At 42.4% G+C, this 22,783-nt stretch overlaps 1 protein-coding gene across 3 annotated transcripts; it reads right to left on the bottom strand.

Annotated features, from left to right (window-relative positions):
* Window positions 1–100: 100 nt before the first annotated feature.
* On the bottom strand, window positions 101–16,428 carry zmp:0000000926 (ataxin-1). Of its 3 annotated transcripts, XM_067527531.1 has the most exons (4): window positions 16,082–16,428; window positions 6,840–7,015; window positions 2,152–3,890; window positions 101–1,878 (listed from the first exon to the last, which is right to left on the bottom strand). In XM_067527531.1, the coding sequence occupies exons 3-4, from the start codon at window positions 3,730–3,732 to the stop codon at window positions 1,429–1,431; spliced, it is 2,031 nt and encodes a 676-aa protein (XP_067383632.1). In that variant the 5' UTR covers window positions 3,733–3,890; window positions 6,840–7,015; window positions 16,082–16,428; the 3' UTR covers window positions 101–1,428. The 3 variants fall into 3 exon arrangements, with proteins under 3 accessions (XP_067383632.1, XP_067383633.1, XP_067383631.1); XM_067527532.1 differs by lacking the exon at window positions 6,840–7,015; XM_067527530.1 differs by lacking the exon at window positions 16,082–16,428 and having other exon boundaries at window positions 6,840–8,447.
* Window positions 16,429–22,783: the final 6,355 nt, after the last annotated feature.

Genomic DNA, 22,783 nt, shown 5'->3' with positions numbered 1-22,783 from the left:
TTCTGTCTTAAAGGCGTATTGAGTATATGTATTAAACTGTAATTGAGATGTACAGAACATAACAACACTTTTTAAGAGAAAAAAAAAAATCACACCTTAATTTAAATCTATAAAGCTTTTTGTTCTTTATTTCTAGCCAACATCATAGAACAGATTCACAATTTTTAAAAATATACATTTGTGTAGCTATAACATTGAAAAAGAAAAATCAACAGGTAAGGTTTTCTTTTTGAAAATAAAAAAACACATAAACTAAAGTGAGAGAGTGTGCTGAATCAGAGGAGATACCCGTATCAGAGTTTAAAATACTTTCATCAATTTCTCTGCCTTCAAACATATACAGTACATAAAAAATTAGATGGGAACAGAAGCGTACAGTACACAGGGGTCAAGAGTTTTCACAAAGCATCATGTTCCAACGTGTTATTAGCACCATTACTCTTCAGCCATACAGCACTTTCCATCATTCAGTTTTAATGGAAAAACACCATGAGTGTCGAGGCGATGTGGCACAGACCTGTCTGTGTGGGTGGGATTGTCTGTTACGCAGTTTTCATTAGTGTTCTCCCTTTCTCAGAGATAATGTTAAGAACATATTGGAGGGCAATGCCTTGACGAACAACTGTTTGAAATGACTCCCAGTGATTAGAATTAAAAAAAGGCGAAGAGTTGCTCATACATTCACCTTGCCTGCCCAGGCCGACATCTAGACGTCGGCCCAGAAGCAAGAAAAGAAACACATAAAAATAAAACTGCATTGCGAAACTGACAAGAGAGATTGCATTAAATCTGTTTAGCATATTTACTGTATATAACATCTGTAATGTAATATATATATAGTCATTTTTGTTCATATATATCTGCACTTCTTCAATAGCGTTCACTTTGATAACACTGATTGAAAGTTGATACCCTGCAGAAAACACTGTCAGTAAGTAGGTGTGTGGGACAACCATTACAAAAACAGTGAACACAGACAAGTGCTTGATTGTCTCACTAAATGTCTTCAGTGTGTCTGTTAGGAGCCATCCAGTGATCTTTCGGCTGCTGCTCCCATAAGGAGAGGAGAGGAGAGGAGAGGAGAGGAGAGGAGAGGAAAGGAAAGGAAAGGAGAGGAGAGGAGAGGAGAGGAGAGGAGAGGAGAGGAGAGGAGAGGAGAGGAGAGGAGAGGAGAGGAGAGGAGAGGAGAGGAGAGGAGAGGAGAGGAGAGGAGAGGAGATTAGGTCAATCTTTTGGGCAACAGTGTGGACAACCGTAAATTGCGTTTTTTTATTGTTTCTTGTTCCTTCCCTGCAACCCTGCCCTGAGGTCTCTCCATTGTTTGTCTTGGTGGGTGCAACAGAGACAAGGAGGGTGTGTATGTGCTTTTGTGTGTGTGTAAATACGCAGGTATATGTATGCATGTGCAAGTTTCTACTGCCACTTCATTCACTTGGAGCCATGAGGTAAATCCAAGAGGCCTTCATCAGTTCCAGTTGAGGGAAGGGTGTCTGGGGCAGACCAGCGCCGCTTGCGTGGACGTGGCTGCTCCTGAGTTGCAGGTTCTGCAGCCAAAGCGCAGGGAGGGACTGGCCCAGGAGGAGGTGGGTGGTGAGGAAGAGGTGGAGGCGGGGGTGGAGGTGGCATCTCCTCCCGGTGTGAACTGCTGGACTCGCCTGCAGCCCTGGAGAAAAGTTGCGTGCGATGGGACCTGGAGCCAGTACGCGTGTGTGTCCGTTGGGTTTGGCTAGGTGTTGGGGTGAGAGCCAGGCAGACATCCCCCTCCATGAGCTGGCGGCAGGGCAGGCCATACAGCTGTGTAGTTCTCTGAGGAGAGCAAGAAGACCAGCCTTGGTCTTGCACAAAGAATGGATACTCCACCAACACCTTCAGTAACTCCTACACAAAACCACAAAATCATTATACACTTAATCAATCAACTCTCATGTCTGTCACTTATCATCACCACAGTCTGACTCTGACATATAATTATATGTGTACGTTGTGAGCTTGATCTGGAGGGTTTTATCCTGATCAAGTTTTACAGCCTACATTGTGAATCATTTGCATTAACACTCGTCTTATCGTGCAGTTAGTCATTATTTGGACTTTGCTGTAATTTGCATACCTGTTGCTTAAAAACTGAAACCCTTATCTATAGAGAAAGCTGACCTGAGTGTTGCGGTCTGTGAGGTGGACCTGCAGGTGGCTGAAGCCCTGTGCACTGCTGGGGGAAATCAGCAGCACAGTACAAGCGCTGAGGTGAAACTCTGGGGAGGTATCTGCACTTCTCAAAAAGTCCTCAGTCCGCAGCTCCTCCACACGTTTCAACCGCCCACTGGCCAATTCAATCAGAGAACCCTTGGTGAAATGAGGTAGGAGCGCAGGGGGAGATAGGTGAAGGACCGGGGATGAGGTGTGACGATGTGAAGGAGATAACTCTCTCCCTCTGTCTCTTTCCCTGTCCCGTCGTCTTTCACGCTCACTGTCTCTTTCTTGGTCTTTGTCATGTTGTAGGTGCTTCTCTTTATCTTTGCCTCGCTCCCTGTCCCTTTGTACGATTTTGTCTCTTTCTTGTTCTCTGTCCCGGTCTCTTTGTGACCTGTCATGGCTATTAGGCTGACCCAGGGTTGAGTGAGGTGAGTTCCTTAGACTGTGATGCCTGGGGCCTGGCTCCCTGTGCAGGTTGTATAGAGGTGTTCCTGAGGGACTGTAAAGAGGATAAGCCTGGGTCAAAGGACTGGGGTGACATACTGATCCCAAGGAGTAGTAGATCTGGGCTTCAGCTGGTGTGGCCCCTAGGGGGTCCAATAATCCCCCTCTACCTGCCCTGGGATCCAGTCCAAGGGGATGGGGACTGGTTGAGAGTAAATTGGGGCTGGTCTTAACTATCCCATGCGGATGTCTGTCCTGCAGTGAGGAATGTGACTCAAGACCCTCCTGAACTTGAGATTCTGTCAAAAATGGCCCTCCACAATGGACACGGGATGTTACCTCCTCCTGCTGTCTCCGTCCACCATTGGTATGGGAGCTGTGTGGACTGGCATCCAACCTGGTTCTGTTGTTATCATTGCCATATTCTCCTGTGAGCAAATGCCTGGAGGTTGAGGCAGTCCTGCTGCCTGGCCCATCCAGGCCATTGGACCTCTTGCCCAAGAACCTCTGTCTGGCTTCAAACAAGCTTGTGTCTTGGGAATAGGTGTGGTTAAACAAGTAGGACGGAGAGAAGATAGTGGAACTGTAGTCGCGCCGGCCGCTGTTGATGTAGGACCACATGTCTCTAGAATCGGCTGGGTAGGGAGTCTTAAAGGAGGAAGCAGAGGAGGAAGATGGGGAAGGTGGCAAGGAGAGGGCACCATCCCCCCTTAGCCACCTGGGGTGGGACAGGGTTGAGGACAAATGATCATCTTTCCAGGCAGGAGACCCTGAGCCTCTCCTCTCGCTGACCTGCCCTGAGAAAAATGGATAAGAAACAGTGGGAGAGTAACTCAGGTTCCATGGCAGAGGCAGTTGGAGGGCTGGAGCAGGAGGGGCTGGAGGGGTGTGCAGAAGATGAGGGTTTGGGTTAGTCAGAGCTCGCTCCCTCTCACTAGCTTCCCTGCCTCCTTCCCCTCTCCCTGTGCCGGGCCGACTTCGGTGCGGCACTGGGGGTTTAAAGTCATCCAAAGGGACGTGGTGTTCTGCCGATCCTTGTCGAGACTCCCTCTTCTTGGGAGGGAGGCACTCTTTGCCGCGGTCGGGGCTGGGATTCATGGGTGGGCTCCAGCGGCAGTGGGGGCCCCCGTTGTGTGGGTGTAGGCTAGGTCACATGGGCCTCACGGGAGAATGAGGGGCACAGCCAGAGGGGAAGGCTGCTACACAGCATCACTGTCAGATCAATGTGGATTCCTTTGTACCGAAGCACCACTCACCTAGAGAGAAGATGAATGATGACAGAAACAGAGACAAGGCGGGTAAACGAAAGGGAAGGCACAGAAAAAGAAGACTTTAGTCATTAAGACTTTGCTATCTGGTCAAGCATGCAAACACTCAGACGTGTCAGACAGAAATCAGCCAGTAACTCCTGCTTCCAAACTACTTTCAAAAGGCTAGAAACTCTTCCTGATAGCTGTCACTAATTAGTCATTACCTGTGTGCACTGCGGTGGGGCTGAAACTACCCAACTTACTTGTTTCATTCAAACACATTACTCCCACATGTGGTCTAAAAATACATTTTGCAGCCAATGAAGTTCAGAGGCAGTGCAGTACGTGTGTGTAAAAAGACACACACATAAAACACTCACAGCGGGAGAGTTTTCATCTCTGACTCTCAGGGGATGATTGGAATATGTAGATATGTTTTTGTACCACTTTTATGAACCGCCCCCACGGCACCCCCGGGGTGTTCTCTTTATTCTATATAAGCTTACTACTAGCATCCTCCACCCTCTCTTTCAGACACACACGGACAGCAACAGACACCGAAATACTCCCTCAGGCGGCTGTACTTACTCCCCCTGTGATAGGCAAAGCTGGTCACCGCCCACCAAAAAGCTGACAGAAACACTGTTGATATTACCACCAGTTGTTGTATATACAGGATATGTGTCTTTGCATATTAATTACGTGTCACAGCAGGGGTGTGGGGAAGTGTGTGTGACTTAAGAGTGTGTGCATGCATGTATGCTGTGTTTTTCTATGTGCATGTGTCATTTTTTCCCTTTTTTTTCTGGAAGTGTGTGAAAGTGTTTATTTGTTTAGGTCTTTGTGTGCGTGTGTGTTTGTGTTTTAGTCCTCCAACGTGTCAGAGATTTTACAGCCTTGTTTCATTCAGTGAGAAGTGCGGGGGAGCTCCACTAATTCTTCTCCAAATGTTTTAAATGAGCTCTTTTGGAGTGATGGCTGCTGTGGCGTCAGCCCAGCTGTTCCCTTCACCAGCACCACAACCATTATTGCTCCTGTTGCCGCCACAACACCGCAGCACCATGCTGTCACTCAGCCCCGCACTTACCCGCAAGTCTGTCTCAACAGCCTACCAACTCCCTGCCGTCTCACCATCCGCCACACTATCACCATAGCAACTGTGTCCACACACACATTCAGTCGGTTAGAAAGGTTAGATGGGGATACTCCATGGAGAGGCGGGTAAACTGTTGCTCATCAAGTGACTTGGTCCAAAAACAGAATAAGTGTTAGAGTGGAGCAAGCTGTTCCTACATCTGAGTGAAAAACTGAAAACTGGGCCGTCAAAGGAGGGGGATTCGTTGTCCCAGACACTGACAGGAACTGTGTGATGAAGCAGAACGTCGGACATGTTTATAATAGATCATTATTATCATCAATAATTTGGTCAATTAACATTATATAATAATGTGAAAACCTTTTAAGTCCAGCATTACTGATCCATTTTGAGTTCCGCTGAATGACAACATGGCTTTTTTATAAAGAAAAGAAACTCCACACACAAAACTAGTCACAACATTAAATCGCTCTGGTGGTTTTTAAAGTTGTGGTGAAAAATGTAATGCCAGTTGTGATCGACAGGTGTCAGAACACACACTGCATCGCCGCGAGGTGTGTATGGGGCTGCGTAACTGCGGGGTGGTCAAAGTACCCGTGGTGACCCCTGTCCACAACAGCATGACAACCACTATGTGGTTAATGTTGTGGCTGGAGACCGTATAAAACCTTATAAAGCCTTCAATCAGTAACAACAAATAAACAACTTATTCCTTACACAGTGGATGGACACTTTAAGTTAACTTTTTATGTCCAGATTTGATGTAGAACTTTCAGCTTTTGGGAAAGTGAAAAAATTATTATATACATTAAATCAATTAAATGTGACAAAAAGGTAATATAAAAGTACAATAGCAATTCCCGTACAGTAATGTATTGACTGAAAAGAAAGAAAATACTAAATTCTTTCTTTAAAAACATTTCCCCAAAATCTGAAAAAATACAAAATGCATTTTTAAGTTACAGTATTGAAAGATTTGTGTATCTGCCTAATTTACCACCTATTTTTACTTAAGAACGCTAGAGGCTTCTTAGGCTGCACAAGAACTTGTCAAGATGAAATCTAGATTGAATCTGGTTTCAGTATTTCATCCTGAAATGACTCTTAAAGCTGCATCATTTTCACAGCCCTTATGAAAAAGGTCAAAATAGACCTGGTATAAACTTGCCAAAAAAAGTACAACAAAACAAAGAACACAATTGTGCATGTGGAGGAGTTTGCATAAAACGTCTTCTCACAGAACACTCCTACACTGTGCAGACATGCATACCGAGCTGGAGTTTATCTGGAGCTACTGTAGTCTTAGTATTTATATACATTAAAAGCTAGTGGATCATACATTTAATGGTATTACACATGAAATTCTCCTCAAGGCTTTTTAATTACTCTGTAAACATAAACACAATGTGAATAAAAAGTTCATTTCACATTTTCCTAAAATTGGGGGGAAAAAATCTAAACTATTTTGAACAATTGTAAATTTGATTAAACTGTAAAATAAAAATATTCTTCAACTCGCTCTCAAGTAATTATCAATTCAAATCGTATGCATTTGCACCCCTCCATCTCATCCCGCCTTTTCTCTGCATGCATTTTTCAGGAGAACTGTCAAACATACCTCCACACTCATGACACCAAACCACAGAAAAACAGAACTACAGAAAATTATTAGCTAGTTTTGCCTAGTTAACAGGACAAAAAGCATAAATAGTTGTCCCTGCATTTCCAATTGAAATAGAAAAGCAGTCAGAAGCAGCTTTTCACTAGGACTCTTGTTCTAAAACAGCATTTAAATCATCTGGGAGCACACAGACAGGTCGATGCAGTTGGTAGTTGTTGTGATGAGATGTTTGACTGACCTTAGCGCAGGTTGAGCAGACATCCCAGTGTTGGTAGTCATTCATATTCCAGTTCTCCCAGAGGGTCAACCCACTCCTCAGCTCCTCACTGTGCTAAACTGCTCCTCCACAGCACCACCGCCAGTTACAACACCCGCAGTTATCAGCAGCCTCCAGCTACACACTGCCTCTGATCTCTGTACGCATGAAAAAACACCAGCGAGCCCACCAAACTGAGGGAAAGAAATGAGAGCCTGCTATCCGTTCCTGTGTCTGTTGTGTATGTGAGCGCGTGTGTATGTGTGTGTGTCAAGAGTGTGTATGTGTGTGCTTGTGTGTGCAAAGGGCTGAGGAAATGAGTAATATCTAGCAGTGAGAAACATGTCTGCTATGCAGAGCCACACAGGCAGACCAGTTGCTGCTGCCGCCCACTTGCTTTAATCACTGAGAGGGATACAAACATGCATATACACGCAGACGGTATGCACACACACGCACGCGCGCGCACACACAGAGTCAAGGATGCAGCACATACAGATTATATATGTAACTGTATACTGTCTTTGTCTGATATTGCTCTTTACACATTACGTTTCACTAACTAAATGATTCTTTAAGTATGAGAAGTAATTTAATCAATGAGTTAAACAGTAATCACATCATGGTTCGATGTGTGTGATGAAGACTCGTCAAAAGACATTTTGGCACATAAAAGAGAGGGAAGGATGGAGGGGAGGTAGAGAGACAGTTGATGAGAGACAGGGAGGAACGTGGTAGGAGGCTCATCCTACACACACTCTCAGACTCAGGCTTTTGCTGCTGCTTCTGACTCAAAACTAAACCTCACACACACACACACACGCACACACACACACAATACTTGTTCTTTTTGTTTATCTGTAGTTTTCATCTGAATTTGTGTCCTTTGTTCTCATCAAAGCACTTTGTGACAAACCTGCTTGTTAAAAGAGCTTTTATGAATAAATTTGATTTGACTTTATGTGCACACACACATATACAAGCTCATACACAGGCAGGAGCACTGCAGGAGAGCTCTCAATGATTTGCTTCAGTGATTCAGTCAGTGTAAGTGAAGTGTGTTGGCATGGCTGGTATGGCTTATTAGGAGTGAATAGGTGAGAGCAGTGTAGTTTATTTACGCCAAGAAATCAGACACCTGTAAGTATAGAAGCATTTTAAAAAATAATAAACAGGCCCAAGGTTGAAAAGGCAATGCAATGCAAATGTCTGCTCCTTTTCAAAGAAACAGGGCCAAATCTCAATTCAAACACTTTTATGACAGTTATCAAAGCAGAAATGCAACACAAGAGTGAGCATGTAAATTAGAGCACGGGGAGAAATAGGATTTAACGAAGCAATCAAATTATTATTGACAGTTAATTGTAAAAAGGCAACTTTATTTTCTTTCATTTTTCTAAGAGCAATTCATCCAAGCTTTCACCAACAGTAAATTAGAGGTTAGCCTTGTCTAACTTCTTAACCTCAGTGGAATGGAAAGCTAATCAGACCTGGAGGTGTGTACAGACACATGAGCTTGAAGGCCACATTGAAACATTCACATAGTGAGGTAACAATTGCAAAGAAAGTCTCCTCTGACATTTAGGAGAAGATTACTTTAATTTTTCAAAGCGAATGCTGTTTGAAGATGATGTGCACTGAGGTTGTGTGGGCATGAGTGCTGTCTGCTCCAGCATTTGTTGTATTTGTCTGGGTTCTTTAGAAGTAGCACAGTAAAAATAAAAACATGATATTATATATATATATATATATATATATATATATATATATATATATATATATATATATATATATATATATATATATATATATATATATATATATATATATATATATATATATATATATATATATAAAATTTTTGGTTCATATTAAATCAAAATCAAATATAAATATATATCAAAATAATTTTTGGTAGCAGGCTTGCATGTCAGATCCAAAGTAACATGGAAATTCAATCAATTTTCAAACTTGGTAAAAATAAATTTTATTTAACATTAATTTTTGGGCTATAAATAAATAGGAAAATAATCTAAATGGTGGGATGAAATACAGAAAATCCATCTGTTCATAACTGAATTAATCATATTCAATGAAAAAGATCAAGAGGCTGAAAATTGCAGGTTTCCTACTTATTAATGAAACTAGATTTCAAACTAGTTTACTAGCAGAAATTATATTTTTTAACTGTAATTTGTTTTTAAAGAAAACTTAACTAATTGCTCTTACAAACATTTTTCTGAGATTATGTCAAATAGCAGCTCATAGCTCCTCTTACAACAGTTCAACACATAATGATTATTCAGTACACCTTCATAAATAGTTAACACATAATATGATCATTTAAGGTCAGGGAATTAGTAAGAAATCATGTTTAAAATATTATGAAAAATCAAAAACTAGGAACAAATTATTGTATTGAAGTAAATAATATCATTAATTTTCTCTACGTATGCAATTAAAATTTCCCAGAATCTAGAACAAACAAATTGTACAATTGATAGTAAATATTACCAAACATAAACATAACAGGAATCTGTGTTTGATATAAATTTAGATGTAATAGTTCAGTCATAGTGAAAGAGTAGGAAATAGAGCAAGAAATGGGTTCATCAAAGGTTATTTACTATAATGTGGAGATATAGAAATGACTGTTGTGCTCTACATGTGCATGCACACTTTGATATTTAGCATACTGAACCCACACACGCACACACACATTTACACAAACGCGAACAAATACACACTGTAGTCATACTGTGCTGTCAATCATCTATGGCACCACCGAGACATTTGGCAAACACTCTTTCTTCATCACTCCTAGCTGTTTCTGTCTGTCTCTCTGCCTGGCACACACACACACGTACACACACACACACACACACACAGGGTCAGGCCTGGACAAGAAAGGTCAGATGAGTCAGACTATACCCAAAAAAATCATAGCGGTAGAAATGTAATGTAAAATAGCAACAGGGGTCAGGCACTTCATCTGGTAGCTTTTTCTTTACCAACAAAAGATTCTAATAAACACAGAACAAGATTTTTTGTTTTAGACTTATTCCTTCAAAAAAAACCAAATCCTCATTTTACAATGTTTTTTTTCATCGTCCTGTGTAGCTTCAGTTTGTAGATTTTGTGTAGTATCAGGTGTCTGATCACATTTCAGGCTAAGTGGGGGATCTATGATGGACATCTGATGCAGCAGAAATTTGTTGCTGAATGTAACAGATCTGAACAGAGGAGAAGGAAGAATAGGGGAATGTGGAGGGGGTGGTTACAGAGGACACAGCGGATAGATAGATAGATAGATAGATAGATAGATAGATAGACAGATAGATAGATAGATAGATGGGAGGCAGAGGGAGGGTGAGGGGAGGCGGTGAGTACTACTGGTGTGGTGGCTTACCCCACAGGGAGCCAGGCTAAGCCAATAAAAGGACAGGGTGATACGGGCAATAGCTTAATGGGCAAAAGGCCAGGTCAGCCTCTACGGCTCTGACCCATTCTTCAACAGGATGAGCCAGCAGCCCTGCCCACAGCAGGCTCAACCACAATGAGGATGGGCTTATGGCTCAGGAGTTACAATTAACACCAACACACACATACACCAGGAATGATGCACGTACTCAGCAACATGCATGCACAGAGGAATCATTGTGAGACTGATTCTTTCTGTAAACTCATGACAGACTAGCATACCATGCTGTGGCCCAAATCAATTTTAAAAAAGAAACAGAAACATCTACAAGAAACATCCACTGGATGTGTCATAAATGCAGCCAAAATAAACAGAACACACCACCTTCTAAGAAGCGGAGTTGTAAACACAGTTTACAAGTCACATTTCAAGAAGAGAGCTAACAGACAAGAGAGTACAACAGTGTGAGTGATGCACACTAAAAGGTGACACCTGTAATGTATTGCTGGGTTAATCCCTGTGAATCCTAACTGGTACGGCCTAAGGCAGGCTTAGTATAGTTCTGGAAAGAAATCCCCAAGTGGTGGTACAGGCCATTAGCCCCTAAGGTATAAATAAGACAGCTATGGCTCCTAAGCTGGCTTTTACGCAGTATCAGTTAAAAATATGACTTGACCAATGACATACAGGTCAAACATTCGTTAGAAGCAAAACATCCTATTCTCCTCCTCCTCCTCCTCCTCCTCTGACCATGGCTAACTACTGCAGCATTTCTCTGGTCTCTCTCTTCGTCTGTAAATGCACACAGGCATGTAGTGCACATGTACGTGTGCACGCAGAGCTAAACAAAGAACAAGAGGCCCAGTTCACAGGTATTCTGCATAGCTCTGGGCTGACATTTTCCAATGCAGGTGCTACGTTGTTGTCATATATTGACATTTAAGTGTCTTCTGATGAGTGTAGCATTTTTGCATTTTTCTGCACTAGCTACATTTTTAACCACAAAGAGTTGGCTGGTTTCAATTTGTAGGTATCATATGCATCACAGATTAAAAAAAATGAAACAAACATCAAATGTACCACTTTTGGTTAGGTTGAAAGCAATTCTTCTTTTTATGGAACTGTAATGATGTCACATACTGTACTGTCAATGCACAGTCATGCTTTTGTCTTTCTATCTTTTTTTCTCAGGTGTCCAGCTTTGTTCTGTTCATCCTCTTACTGACACACAGGTAGCAGCCCCTCTCTCTATTTTGTGACATAATTAGCCCAACTCAGAGCCCATCATGCGAGTAGTACTCTCACACTGTGAGATCAGTAGCTTACAGTGGGGTGGGAGGTGGGGTGGAAGGAAAAAGAGAGGGAGTGAATGAGGGAGACAAACTCAGAGAGTGAGACAAAGTCTGACAGGGTAGAAACAGCTTGAAAGAGAGAGGACAAGTGTTTGTGTGTGTGTGTGTGTGTGTGTGTGTGTGTGTGTGTGTGTGTGTGTGTGTGTGTAAAATAGGAAGGGGATTGCTTTTCATTCCAAAGATTTGTTGTTTTTGGCACTGTCCCCTGGCGACTGCCAGTCAAAGTGGGCTTCTGTTAGTTTTCTGGTTTAGCAGCAAAATGTCAGCAAGCTGTAAGCAAACAGAGTGATGACATCTCCATGGAGAGAGCATGGCCAGGTCTCCCGTTGGTAGCTCAAGTGCCATTCATTTTCAAAGAGACTGTCTAGACTGGCTTCACAGATACTGTCTGCATACTTGTATCTACTGCTGGCATTCAAAGCCACATTGCTTTACACTGCCATTCTTGCTCTTGCTCTACTACCCCTCCAACACCAAATCTTCTGCCTAGCCACACATGATCATTGCCATTAACTCAACACATAGCCTCTGCAATTTGTTATAGAGGGTGCTGCAAATGATTTTAAAATAGGATTGAGTGGGCTTAATGCTCATTTTCAAAATGAAAATAGGGAGAGTTCCAGCTCCACTTGAGAAAGGACCTTTGTCACTCTTGTATTTGATCATTTCTGCTAATAATTACAAAAATATCCCAAATTAAATTAGAGAAACATGTTTTAACGTTGAAGTGAATAAAAAAGATAGAGTGAATAGGAAAGCAATGCAAGAGTAAAGATGGTAGTATATGATTTCAGGACAGGTTTTCAGGAAATTACCGATGCTAGAGACTACAGGATATCTCAAATGTTACACTTTCTGTACAGTGATACCAAAACTGATACTGTGTAATATATTGTGTTTGTGCACTGTGGGTCTGTCTGTATGAGACGGCAGATTTATTTGCATGGGATCCAGCAGGCATAAATGCAGGCCTGGCTGAAAAACTGTGGGTGTAAGTGGTGGGTGGCAGGGTTGAAAGGTCGTTGACCCCTATTGTAGATGAAGCATGGAGGAGGAGGAGAACATACTGCTTGATCGTACACAAGGGTTAGCGAGTCAAGGCCAAAGAAAATGATCTGTACGAACAGAAAGAGCGAAAAAGAGACTTCTAACCGATAGTCTGCATATGAAGACACATTCACACAATATTTTCACTATGTGGGCTCTGAATGTAAATGCATCCCATGAAATATGACTTCCTGCGCCTTCTTCTCATGGGACATCCTTGCCAACAGGTGTGTCTGTCACCTTAAAGTAGTCTGGCACGGTGTCAACTGTTTTCAGACATCTGCCTCTGTTTGGGATTATTCATCACACTCCTGACTCCTCGGCTGAGCTCCCAGGCCAATTCTCATACACCTTTATGCAAACTGTGAGAAAACCTATATTGTGGTCACGCAAGTCTCCTTCACTGAGGCAAAAATGCAGCACAAAAGTAACTCATGTTTTACAATATGCCTATACATCCTACGTACAAGTTTATTTCATAAGTAAGCACACTCTTTAGAATCGTTTCCACAAATCAAGACAGATTCAGGTTTGACAACTTTTGCATTCTCTGAGAAGACGACATGCAAGACATGCAAAAACATGCAAGTCTGTGCATCATTGGTGCGACTGTGTGTGAGAGTAAGTGAGATTAACCCTCACACATCCTGCACTGGTGAGGGTTTTTTGTGAGACTCTCAAGAGGAACAGGGCCGTAAAGACAATAATTTCATGAATAAGGTTATGTTGTGGGTGTAGCCTGAAGTATGTGCTATTCTGTGTCACCCACTAATGTTTCAATAGGTGAACAAAGGGATTTTTCATATAACATACAGCCCTGAAAACACACATCCACAGATCCATATAATCATGCAAATAAGTATTCTTTGCTTGAATGTACACTTCACTCTCTAAGTTTTCCCACTCTGTCTCTTTCACTTTCAGTCCCCCCACTCCCCAGCCACCCCACCCACTCTCCGTCTTTCCCTCTCACTCATCGGGCTGGATGTTTGAGAGCACACACTCAACGTGGGTGAGAGTGCTAGAGTAGAGTATCTGACTGTCAACACAAGGTGCAGGGTGTGTGTGTGTGTGACTGCCTGTCTGTGTGGTGTTGTAGGTGGAGAGGCACAGCAGGGCGTGAAGGAGCGCTGTGATAATGACAGGCCATGCATTATATAACATGTAGATTGCATAAGGAAGAAGATTATTTTAGGTCCAGATATTGAGGATGTATAAGTAATTTTTTATGTGGGTGTACAGCACTATGCGCACCTCTAAGTGCACGGATGTGTGTGTGTGAAAAAAATGTTCTGGAATGTGTTCATTTTCGTGGTTTCTTTCGAGGAGTGTGTAGGTGTAAGTAAACTAAAGTGTATTATGTGCTTGTAAGAAGGGGGCATGAATGTTTTCAGATTTCTTTCATAGCTATCTGCATATCAAAACAAGTATGTGGGAATGTTGGCACATTTGTGTACAGTGTGCATAAGGGTGTCTTTATTGCTAGCTCCCACTCATTATCACTTTTAGACTTCAGAGAGATCCACTTGAAAAGGGCTGATTCTCCTTGTCGGCTGGAAAACTCGTAAATTCAAGTTTTGATGATTTTCATGTTTGAGCTTGCGTTGAGAGAACACATGCTCCTCTATGGTCTGGGCAAGTTTTGAGACTCGCTCCCAACCACTCTGTCGCTAGGTTTTGGTCCTATAGGAAGTGCTTTGTGGAGTCATGGAAGTGTGGCATAGCAGAGAGAGTCTCCGTGTGCCACTGCCTCCTCTGTGCGCCTCGCTCCATGCATGAGTGTGCCCCTGTAAAAATAGACCTCTTAAAGGGCTAGCAGCCACTCAACCTTCTCCCACAAGAGGCCTGTTCTGCACATCAGGGTGACAGTACTCTAAGAAACACGGAATGGGAGAACATGCTGTATTTCTCATTCAGTCCACAGTTACAAGTTGCATTTGTTTTTTCCCCCCACAAGGCTCATTAATGTACACACGTTCAGTTTCTCATTGTCATCTTTCATTGGGGCACGATTCTAGCACATAGCCGGAATACAAAATGAAGCCCAGGAGGTTTCTCATGGTAAGATACTATACAACACAACGTAAGTCATTTCAATACAACGGGAGCCCCACCTTGGGGGCTCTCACCGACAGTCCTGACATTACCACCCAAATGACAAATGCATAAATTGCTCCTAACAAAGGAAACACACTTCGTAATAATGCACTCAAAACAAACATTTCTAGAAGCAATCCCTCAGTGACACAAGACTTCCTGTACACTCAAGCAGACAGTCCTCGTAAATGAAATAAGTGAATTAAGTCAGCAGGGACAAATGTTGTATGTCTCGCTTGAAAGACATCTATAGCTGAGCCTGTGAAATGTTCCTATATGCAGCATATGGCTTATGAGTGCAGCAGAAGGACAGCACTCCCTGTAACAGAAATAGACATACAGAAGTCATAATTTTGTACACCAGCATAGTATTTCAATTAAAAAAAAAAGTGAAAAAAGAGGAGATATCGAGTGGGTCACCAACAGACCCGCAAAGACAACTCTGTGTTCTCCGCAAAGGGACACAGAAGCCGACAAATTTAGGCTTCTCAAAGAAGCAGAGCTATGCAAGTTGTATTAAAAAATAATTAAATGAGACTTCAAAAGTTCTCCCAGTAAATGTTTTTATTTTTTACACTTATTAAATAAGAATTTAAAATCCAGACAACTGGTGTCCTTGCATATCCTCCCTCTCATCACATGAAATCTTTCTCAGCCTCCCGTTTCTTCTCCTCTCCTCCCTCATTCTGTCTCTTTCCAAATTTTCCCTAACTTGACTGACACCACTCTCAGCAATCTCATATCCGTCCCTCCCAGTTTAAACGGGTTCCTCCAGGGCCCCTGGCTATCTCTGGACCAGGGCTATTTCAGCCCACTGCTCTAGTTCTAAAAGTCCTGATCTGCCATCAGGCTGAGAGATGAACCTTTACATCTCCCTATCTCTCTCTTTCACTGTCTATCTCTGTCTTCCTCATAGGCTCCTTCTTTCTGGATCAGTCACACTCACCCTCTCTTCACACTTTCTGTTCTTCATATCCACGTGCACTTCATAACTCCCCCCCCCCCCCCCAGGTGCTGACTTACATGAGTGTATATCACAAGCTAATTTACACACACACACTTTCACACACACACACGCACTCTCTCTGTCTCACAGACACACACACAGTTCAAACACTTTTTCGATCTGTAATAAACCCAACCCACTCTCGGGATGACATGTACTTACAGTAATGCCTAAACTGGTTTCCTCAAAGTGTTTAAGTCACATAGCATTGCTCGTTCATCCATTCATTCAAAGTTGCTAACACACCTGCGACCTTACACACGCACACACACTCAGAGGAGGAAGCAGTGTGGTCACATACCTCACTGGGTGCCTTTGCGTAGCAGGTAGCAGAGAGTTTATTCATTGGATGAGGCAGCAGCAGGCACGTAGGAATATCCAGTTTTGAGACTGAGAGTCTCTTCCTCCTCTTTACGGCTGAGCCTTCCCTCCCTTCATCCTATTCCTGCCTCTTCTCCTTCTCACTCTCTAACTGCCTCTTTGCTCTCTCTCGCTATCTACCCGTGAGTATGCTCTCTTTCTCTCTCCCCAGCTTGCTTGATCTCTCCAACCCCCTCCCTCCTTCTCGATTTCCTATGCTCTTACTGACACACACCTTCCATCTCACCCTAACAACTTGAATCTACAGTCATCCCTCTTAGTAAGTCTCTCTCTCTCTGACACGCAGTGACACTTGATAACTTTTTCTTTACCCTGCCTAATATGCTCTTTCTCTCTCTCTCTCTCTCTCTCTCCCGCTCCCTCTCTGGGAGTGTATAATTAGACAGAGCTCAGTGGTAATACAGTCAGGCTCATTGTGGGAGCCTTAACATTGCTGCTCATGTTTGGCTGATAGCCCAGCGGCTTCACTCATTAACCTCCCTCGAGCCGCAGAATGGACCAGCCCACAGCTTGTGCTATTTGCTGCAACACCTCAGCCTCTTAAACCATGAGCCAATCCCAGCCCACACAGATGATGGGAAAGGTGTGCTTGCTGGGCACGGAGTGGTGCAGGTGAGAGAGCTAAACATAATCACTAATTATTGACGCGCTACGGCAAGTAAGGCATAATGCCAGATGGTCAAATCTGACACATTGCAGATTTCATCACAGTCATAACAAGTAAGTTCTCTTTTTAGCTTAATCACTTGGTCATGATCTGCGTGTGGAATCATGTGCTTTACTTTCAAGCATAAAACCACAAAGGAGCACTCAGACATCTTATTGAGAAACCACTGCGAGATATGGGAATGTCATGTGTAACGTAGCAATAAGTCAGATGCTTTTTTTACTGTACTGCATGCGCCAGTTCCCACTGCATATGACCTGGCATAAACCCTTGAGGGAGGCTTTCTTTATCTCTCTGAGATAACTGTCTAAAGAAAAGACTGACAGGTGTTTGAGTTAAATCAGGTTTAACTTTGTCTGGATCACTCCGATTCATTAAACCATATTGTGCAAAATGGAATCTTTTAGCCTCTTTTAAACCATTTGACTCAGATACAGACCTGGGCCTGTCAGGACAGGCCAGGACAGGCCACATCACATAAGCACAATATATGTTCCTATAGTACAATGTCAATGGGAGTAAGAATATAGAACATGCATCTGCTGAGATCAATGTGGAGTAAAAGCTCATTTGAGGCTCTAAAGTTACCTTTGCTGGATCATGGTCTGGACTATCTTTCAAAATCATGTCCCTTCCACTATTTTCTTTTTGTTTGTGTCAACTGTAATACGTGAAATGAAAGAATTATTGATTATATAAAGTAAAGGAACTTTGCTTCCTAGTGACACACAACGCAGCTACCCAGACACTTCTTTATTGGTACATTACATGCTGTTGACCATAAATCAATAAGGTGGATTTCTAGGAGGGCAAGTCCCTGTTAAGTGTGGCAACTGAAGGTCTTCCTTCAGTGAAACCTTCTCTTATGACAGGTTTTCACCTGATTAAAAAAAGCAAAGGTGAGTAATACTCAGAAATGAAAATTTGTGGTTGTACTCTTTATATCACAGGCATCATCAGGCTCAGTTGAGTAACTGGAAAACAATGCTACACCATTTCACCCAAATTGGTTACAGCCATATCAATGCCTTCAAAGATAATATTCTTTAGCAATCTGCCCAGCAATGATCAGATACAGAAGTTCAGCCTTTAGAGTTTGACTAATTGAAACTTTTTATATAAACTTTTATATAAACATTTTATATAAGTGAAAAAAATATCTATATGTTTGAGAAATACGTCAATGATTATGGTAAAATTTTCATTCTATATAGAAAAATAGATATCCTGAGAAAGGTCATCACTGATTTCATGTCCAACAAGCATTATCTCTTGAAAGTTTCTGTTTGACTGCAGCCCAGTAGTAGGAGGGAGATTCTGATCAAACAACCAGAGGGAGTGGGAGGGTGTGACTACAGCACTAATCGAGAGATCACATGGGGCGTGTGTGTGTGTGTGTGCGTGCGCGCACGTGCGTGGATGCGTGTTCACATCTGTGCATGTATCTTTTGCTCTTGTGATCATTAGGCACTGCATCTTAGTATCATTTCCTCTCTCCTTCTCTCTCTCTCCCATTCTCACTTCTGCATTCACACTACAACATCCTATAAACACAGATGTAAATAGAAATGGGAAAAAACATTGCTCTCTTCACTGAACGAACATAAAGATAGTAGTGATAGTTATTAATATAGTTATTAATAATATTAACAAAGTATCAGTGAATACAATGATTGAACGGATATGTGAATAATGTGATGTAATGTATAAATCTTCAGGCACACCTTGATAAACTTATAACATGCAGTAGGGGGGTGTCTGTGTCTGCGTCTTTCTGGAATCTAGTTTTTGGACAAAAAACACATCATCATTAGAAATGTAGAGTTTCTCATGGCCAACCGAGCTGAGATAAAGAGTGTGAAAGCTGATAATTCATTGAGAAAAAAAAGGTAACTGAGCCTATAAAAGCACAGTGAGAAATTCCAAAGATGGGGAATCTTTGACGATAATTTGTGTAGACAAATGGAATCACACAAACTGAGAAAAAGAGCCAATCACATGGCACAAAGACACAAACCCGTGATTCCTGCCAACAGACACACTTAGCAGTGACAAAGCCAATGTAACACAATTTCACAACTCTGTGTGTGTTATGTGATTTTTGTATACTGTATATACATATGAGTGTTTTTTCGTGTATGAGGAAACCATATGTGAGTGTGTGTGTGTGCGCGTGTGAAAGTGACTCACCCCATGTCAGTTACTCCTCTACTAAACTGTCCTTTCTTTTTTTACTTCACACCTCTCCAGTTTGCTATTTTTGGGCTTAGCAGAACTAAAAGTATCCAGCAGATCTCTCACACACACAAGCACACGCACACGCACACACACACGCACTCATGAATGCACATAAACATACACACTTACTACAACATGCAAAACCCATTGGGAGTGTTTTAGTAGAGCGAGGGGAGACGTGCATCTTTTACGGTGCACTGGTACAATAGCTGATTCGGTGGAGCAGACAGAAATATCCAGGGTTACTTGCAAAGTGAAAAATATCATATTGCATAAGATGGTGAGAGGACCTGACCACATAAATGCAACAGTAGCTATCTCCTACAAAGGCACATACACACTCACATACACATAGAGTAGATACACAAGCATGGGCTTACACACACACACAAACACACACACACACACACACACACACACACACACACACACACACACACACACAGAGTGATGTCCTAATAGTGTCCTGAAGGCAGGCGGGCAGAGGCGGGCCAGGGTAGAGAAACTGGAGCTGAGGCAGAGTGCTGACTCAGGGAACAAACCAGTGACAGAGAGAAAAAAAGAGAGAGAGTGAGGGAGGACTGTTTATGTGTGTGTGTGAGAATAAATGTTTGAGAGAGAGAGAGAGAGAGGGAGAGAGAGAGAGAGCGAGAGAGAGGAGGACACTGCGCTAGACAGAAGCCTCACAACTTGCATGTGAAAACCAGAACGTCCTGACCACCACTGTGAGCACTTTTTTTTAACCGCCACTTTGAAGTAAGGCCAAAGCTGCCTACTGCCGTGACAATGTAATGAAAACCCAAAGTCTTACTCTTAAAAGACTTCCATTGAGAAAAAGGAGAAGTAAAAAGAAGAAGTCTAAAGTCTACCTCAGGCTTTGTCTTTTTAATTGTTCTTCTGAGTAAATGCTTTGTCAGTGCTTTGACACTCCTAATGATACTTGGGGTTTAGAGAAGAACTTGGATCTGATTTTCTAACCATTATTCAGCGCTTCTTTTGAACAAGCAAACGTAACAAACCCAAATGCAGAAATGCAAAAGCAGAGACACTGGTAAAACTAAATGAGATGATGCATAAACACGAGCATTCAGGTGAACAGACAAAGCCCCAAATTAGTATTTGAATGAGAAAATCCAACAATTATTTTCATTCTACTGTAATTTTTTTTAAAGAACAAATCTTTCAATCATTGAAATAAATCAGTTGATGAATTGTAACGGCAAAGATATATGACAAAGAAGGGCAAGAAACCTTTACACTGCAAACCAGAAAATGTGCAGCAATAGTAGCAGTTTACAGGCCTTCACACTAACCTGTAGTACTTACGCACAGATTTCCTGTGCAATGACACTTTGGGCATCTTCCCTATTGGATTCATCGCCAAAAAAGTGATGAAATTTCCATATTTTTACACTTTTTTACCTGCTTGCAGAGCTCATTAATCAATTTGACGTGTATAATGTTAACATAACCAGTAGAAATTATGAGTGAAATTATGTAAAGAACACTTAAGCAGATGAAATAGGTATATATTATTCCCTGTCTCCTTGGTGGCATCCAAACTTTTAAAATCAGTGCGTCTTATTCTCATGTTTAGTGTGCGTGTGTGTGTAATTGATGTGCATGTGTAAGGTGATTTATATAGACTGTGCTTTAAACAGCAGAGCAGCAAGTCAGCAACATCCAGGTGGTTTAGTTTTACCCTCAGATTTCACCCCTCCCATTTATCTCTCTCGCTCTCTTTCACTCTCTCCCCTTTCCTCTCTTTCCCTTACTCGTCCCCTTATTGTCTCCCTCTGTCTTTCCTGCTTCATTATTTGTCCTTTCTCTCTGGCTAAAAATACTCGCTGCCCTGTCACTATAACAGATCACCTCCAAGGAAATTTGCTGCCAGCAGTGGACAGCGTTTGATACAGCACTAATGCCACCACCATCCCCGCCTCCGCATGCACAGTGAACACCACAAGCCTTGGATCCTAACGGTGTCAGTGGAATAGTGTTTGCGACTGTGGGCCGATACACAAAGCGTGTTTGTGTGTTAGACAAACAGGTGCAGTAACCTCATGAGGCTGACTGAGTTGTTGGAAGGTTGACAATGTAGGTGCCATAGTTACATTAGGTCACAGCAGTCGGAGAGCTGGAATAACAGATACTATCTCACTTACACACTCGCGCGCACAAACAGGGTTGCACCTGTGCTTTGCCGTTCAAAAATAACAGGAATATATTGTGTGAGAGAACTACTGAGTAGAGTGATGCAGACAAAGAAAATATGTGTGAGCAAATGTCGAAAAGGGTGCGTGTGAAAATGGGTTTTTTAATGCAGGAGACAGAAACAGAAAGAGAGAGTGCGAAAAAGAGTGGATTTGACAGGCCACGCTTGTGACTCGTAAGAAAATTAAATAAACAACAACTTCTCACTCCTGCTTTCACACCTGATGTGCAACTCAGCCGAGTCTGTCGGAGAAAGCGTAAGGAGTCGCTGTTTGGTGCTCAGGAGAATTTTCCTTCATGTCGCCTGTTCCCATGGCAACTGAGCGGTGACCTGTGGTGACCCCAAAGGACTGGAGAGGGATGGAGGTAACGCTGTCATTTAGCATAGGTCAGTATGAATATTATTGCGTTCAGCATTGCTTACAGTTCACCATGGTGGTTGATGATCAGCTTTGATGATAAAGACCCGCTGTTTCTCTACGGGTAAAAAAAAATCACACAGCACATGCACCTGCATACTATCAATCATGTTTCAGTTTATAAGTCAGAGTAGTGACTACTTTTCATAACCATAGACATCACACAGTATACTTGTTATGTGTGATGTTTACATATTTTTCTAACTTTCTGGCCTCCCTCCCTCTTTTGTTCCCTTTCTTCCTCCCCATCTCTCTCTCTACGTATATGTGTGTTTGTGTGTGTTTAAAATGTGTACTGCAGCCATGCTACCTGTATTTCAATAGGCCCTGTTTTCTCATTATCAGAGTGACATTTGTGCAGTCCTGCCGAGCCATCTGGATGCGTCCCACACACATGTGAGAGAAACCAGCCTGGGTTTGGATCTGACTCACATCAAACAGCCTCTCTGCCCACACACACACACACACACACACACACACACACACACACACACACACACACACACACACACACACACACACACACACACACACACACACACACACACACAGACACAAACACCAAATACAGACGGCACAAATAGAGCAGTTTCCAGAAACCAATATCTGACATTTAACGAATAGAGGGTTGACACAGAGAGTGAGAATAAAATTCCAACAGACGCTCACAGTTAATAGTTTCCAATCACAACAAAGGAGCCTCACTGAAAACAGCTGCAGTTAAAACCATGGACAGCTGTAGAGAGAGCACAGAAGGTAGTGACCCCTCCACTACTAATGTCAATCTCAGTGGAGTGTGTTATCTCAAGTGGGTGTGTGCATGTGTGTGTGTGTGAGCATGTATATGTATGGGACAGCCCCACAATGAATGCAAATGGGTGTATAAGCACAACAGGTTGGAGTTGTGAAACTGTGTCTATGGCAAACTGGCACAGAAGAAGATAGACAAGTTGAGGTCGCAGGCTGCTTAATTGTCCAGGAAAGTCCCAAAATTACAAAGTTATTGCTTTACTTTTAGTTTCAACAGAATATGATCATTAAGGGTTAAAGAATACTCTCTTGAAATGAACACTAAAACAATCAA

This window comes from Channa argus, chromosome 13, assembly GCF_033026475.1.
Source record: "Channa argus isolate prfri chromosome 13, Channa argus male v1.0, whole genome shotgun sequence".
In the NCBI taxonomy this organism is placed as follows: domain Eukaryota; kingdom Metazoa; phylum Chordata; class Actinopteri; order Anabantiformes; family Channidae; genus Channa; species Channa argus.
This window is presented reverse-complemented; position numbering and strand designations above follow the sequence as displayed.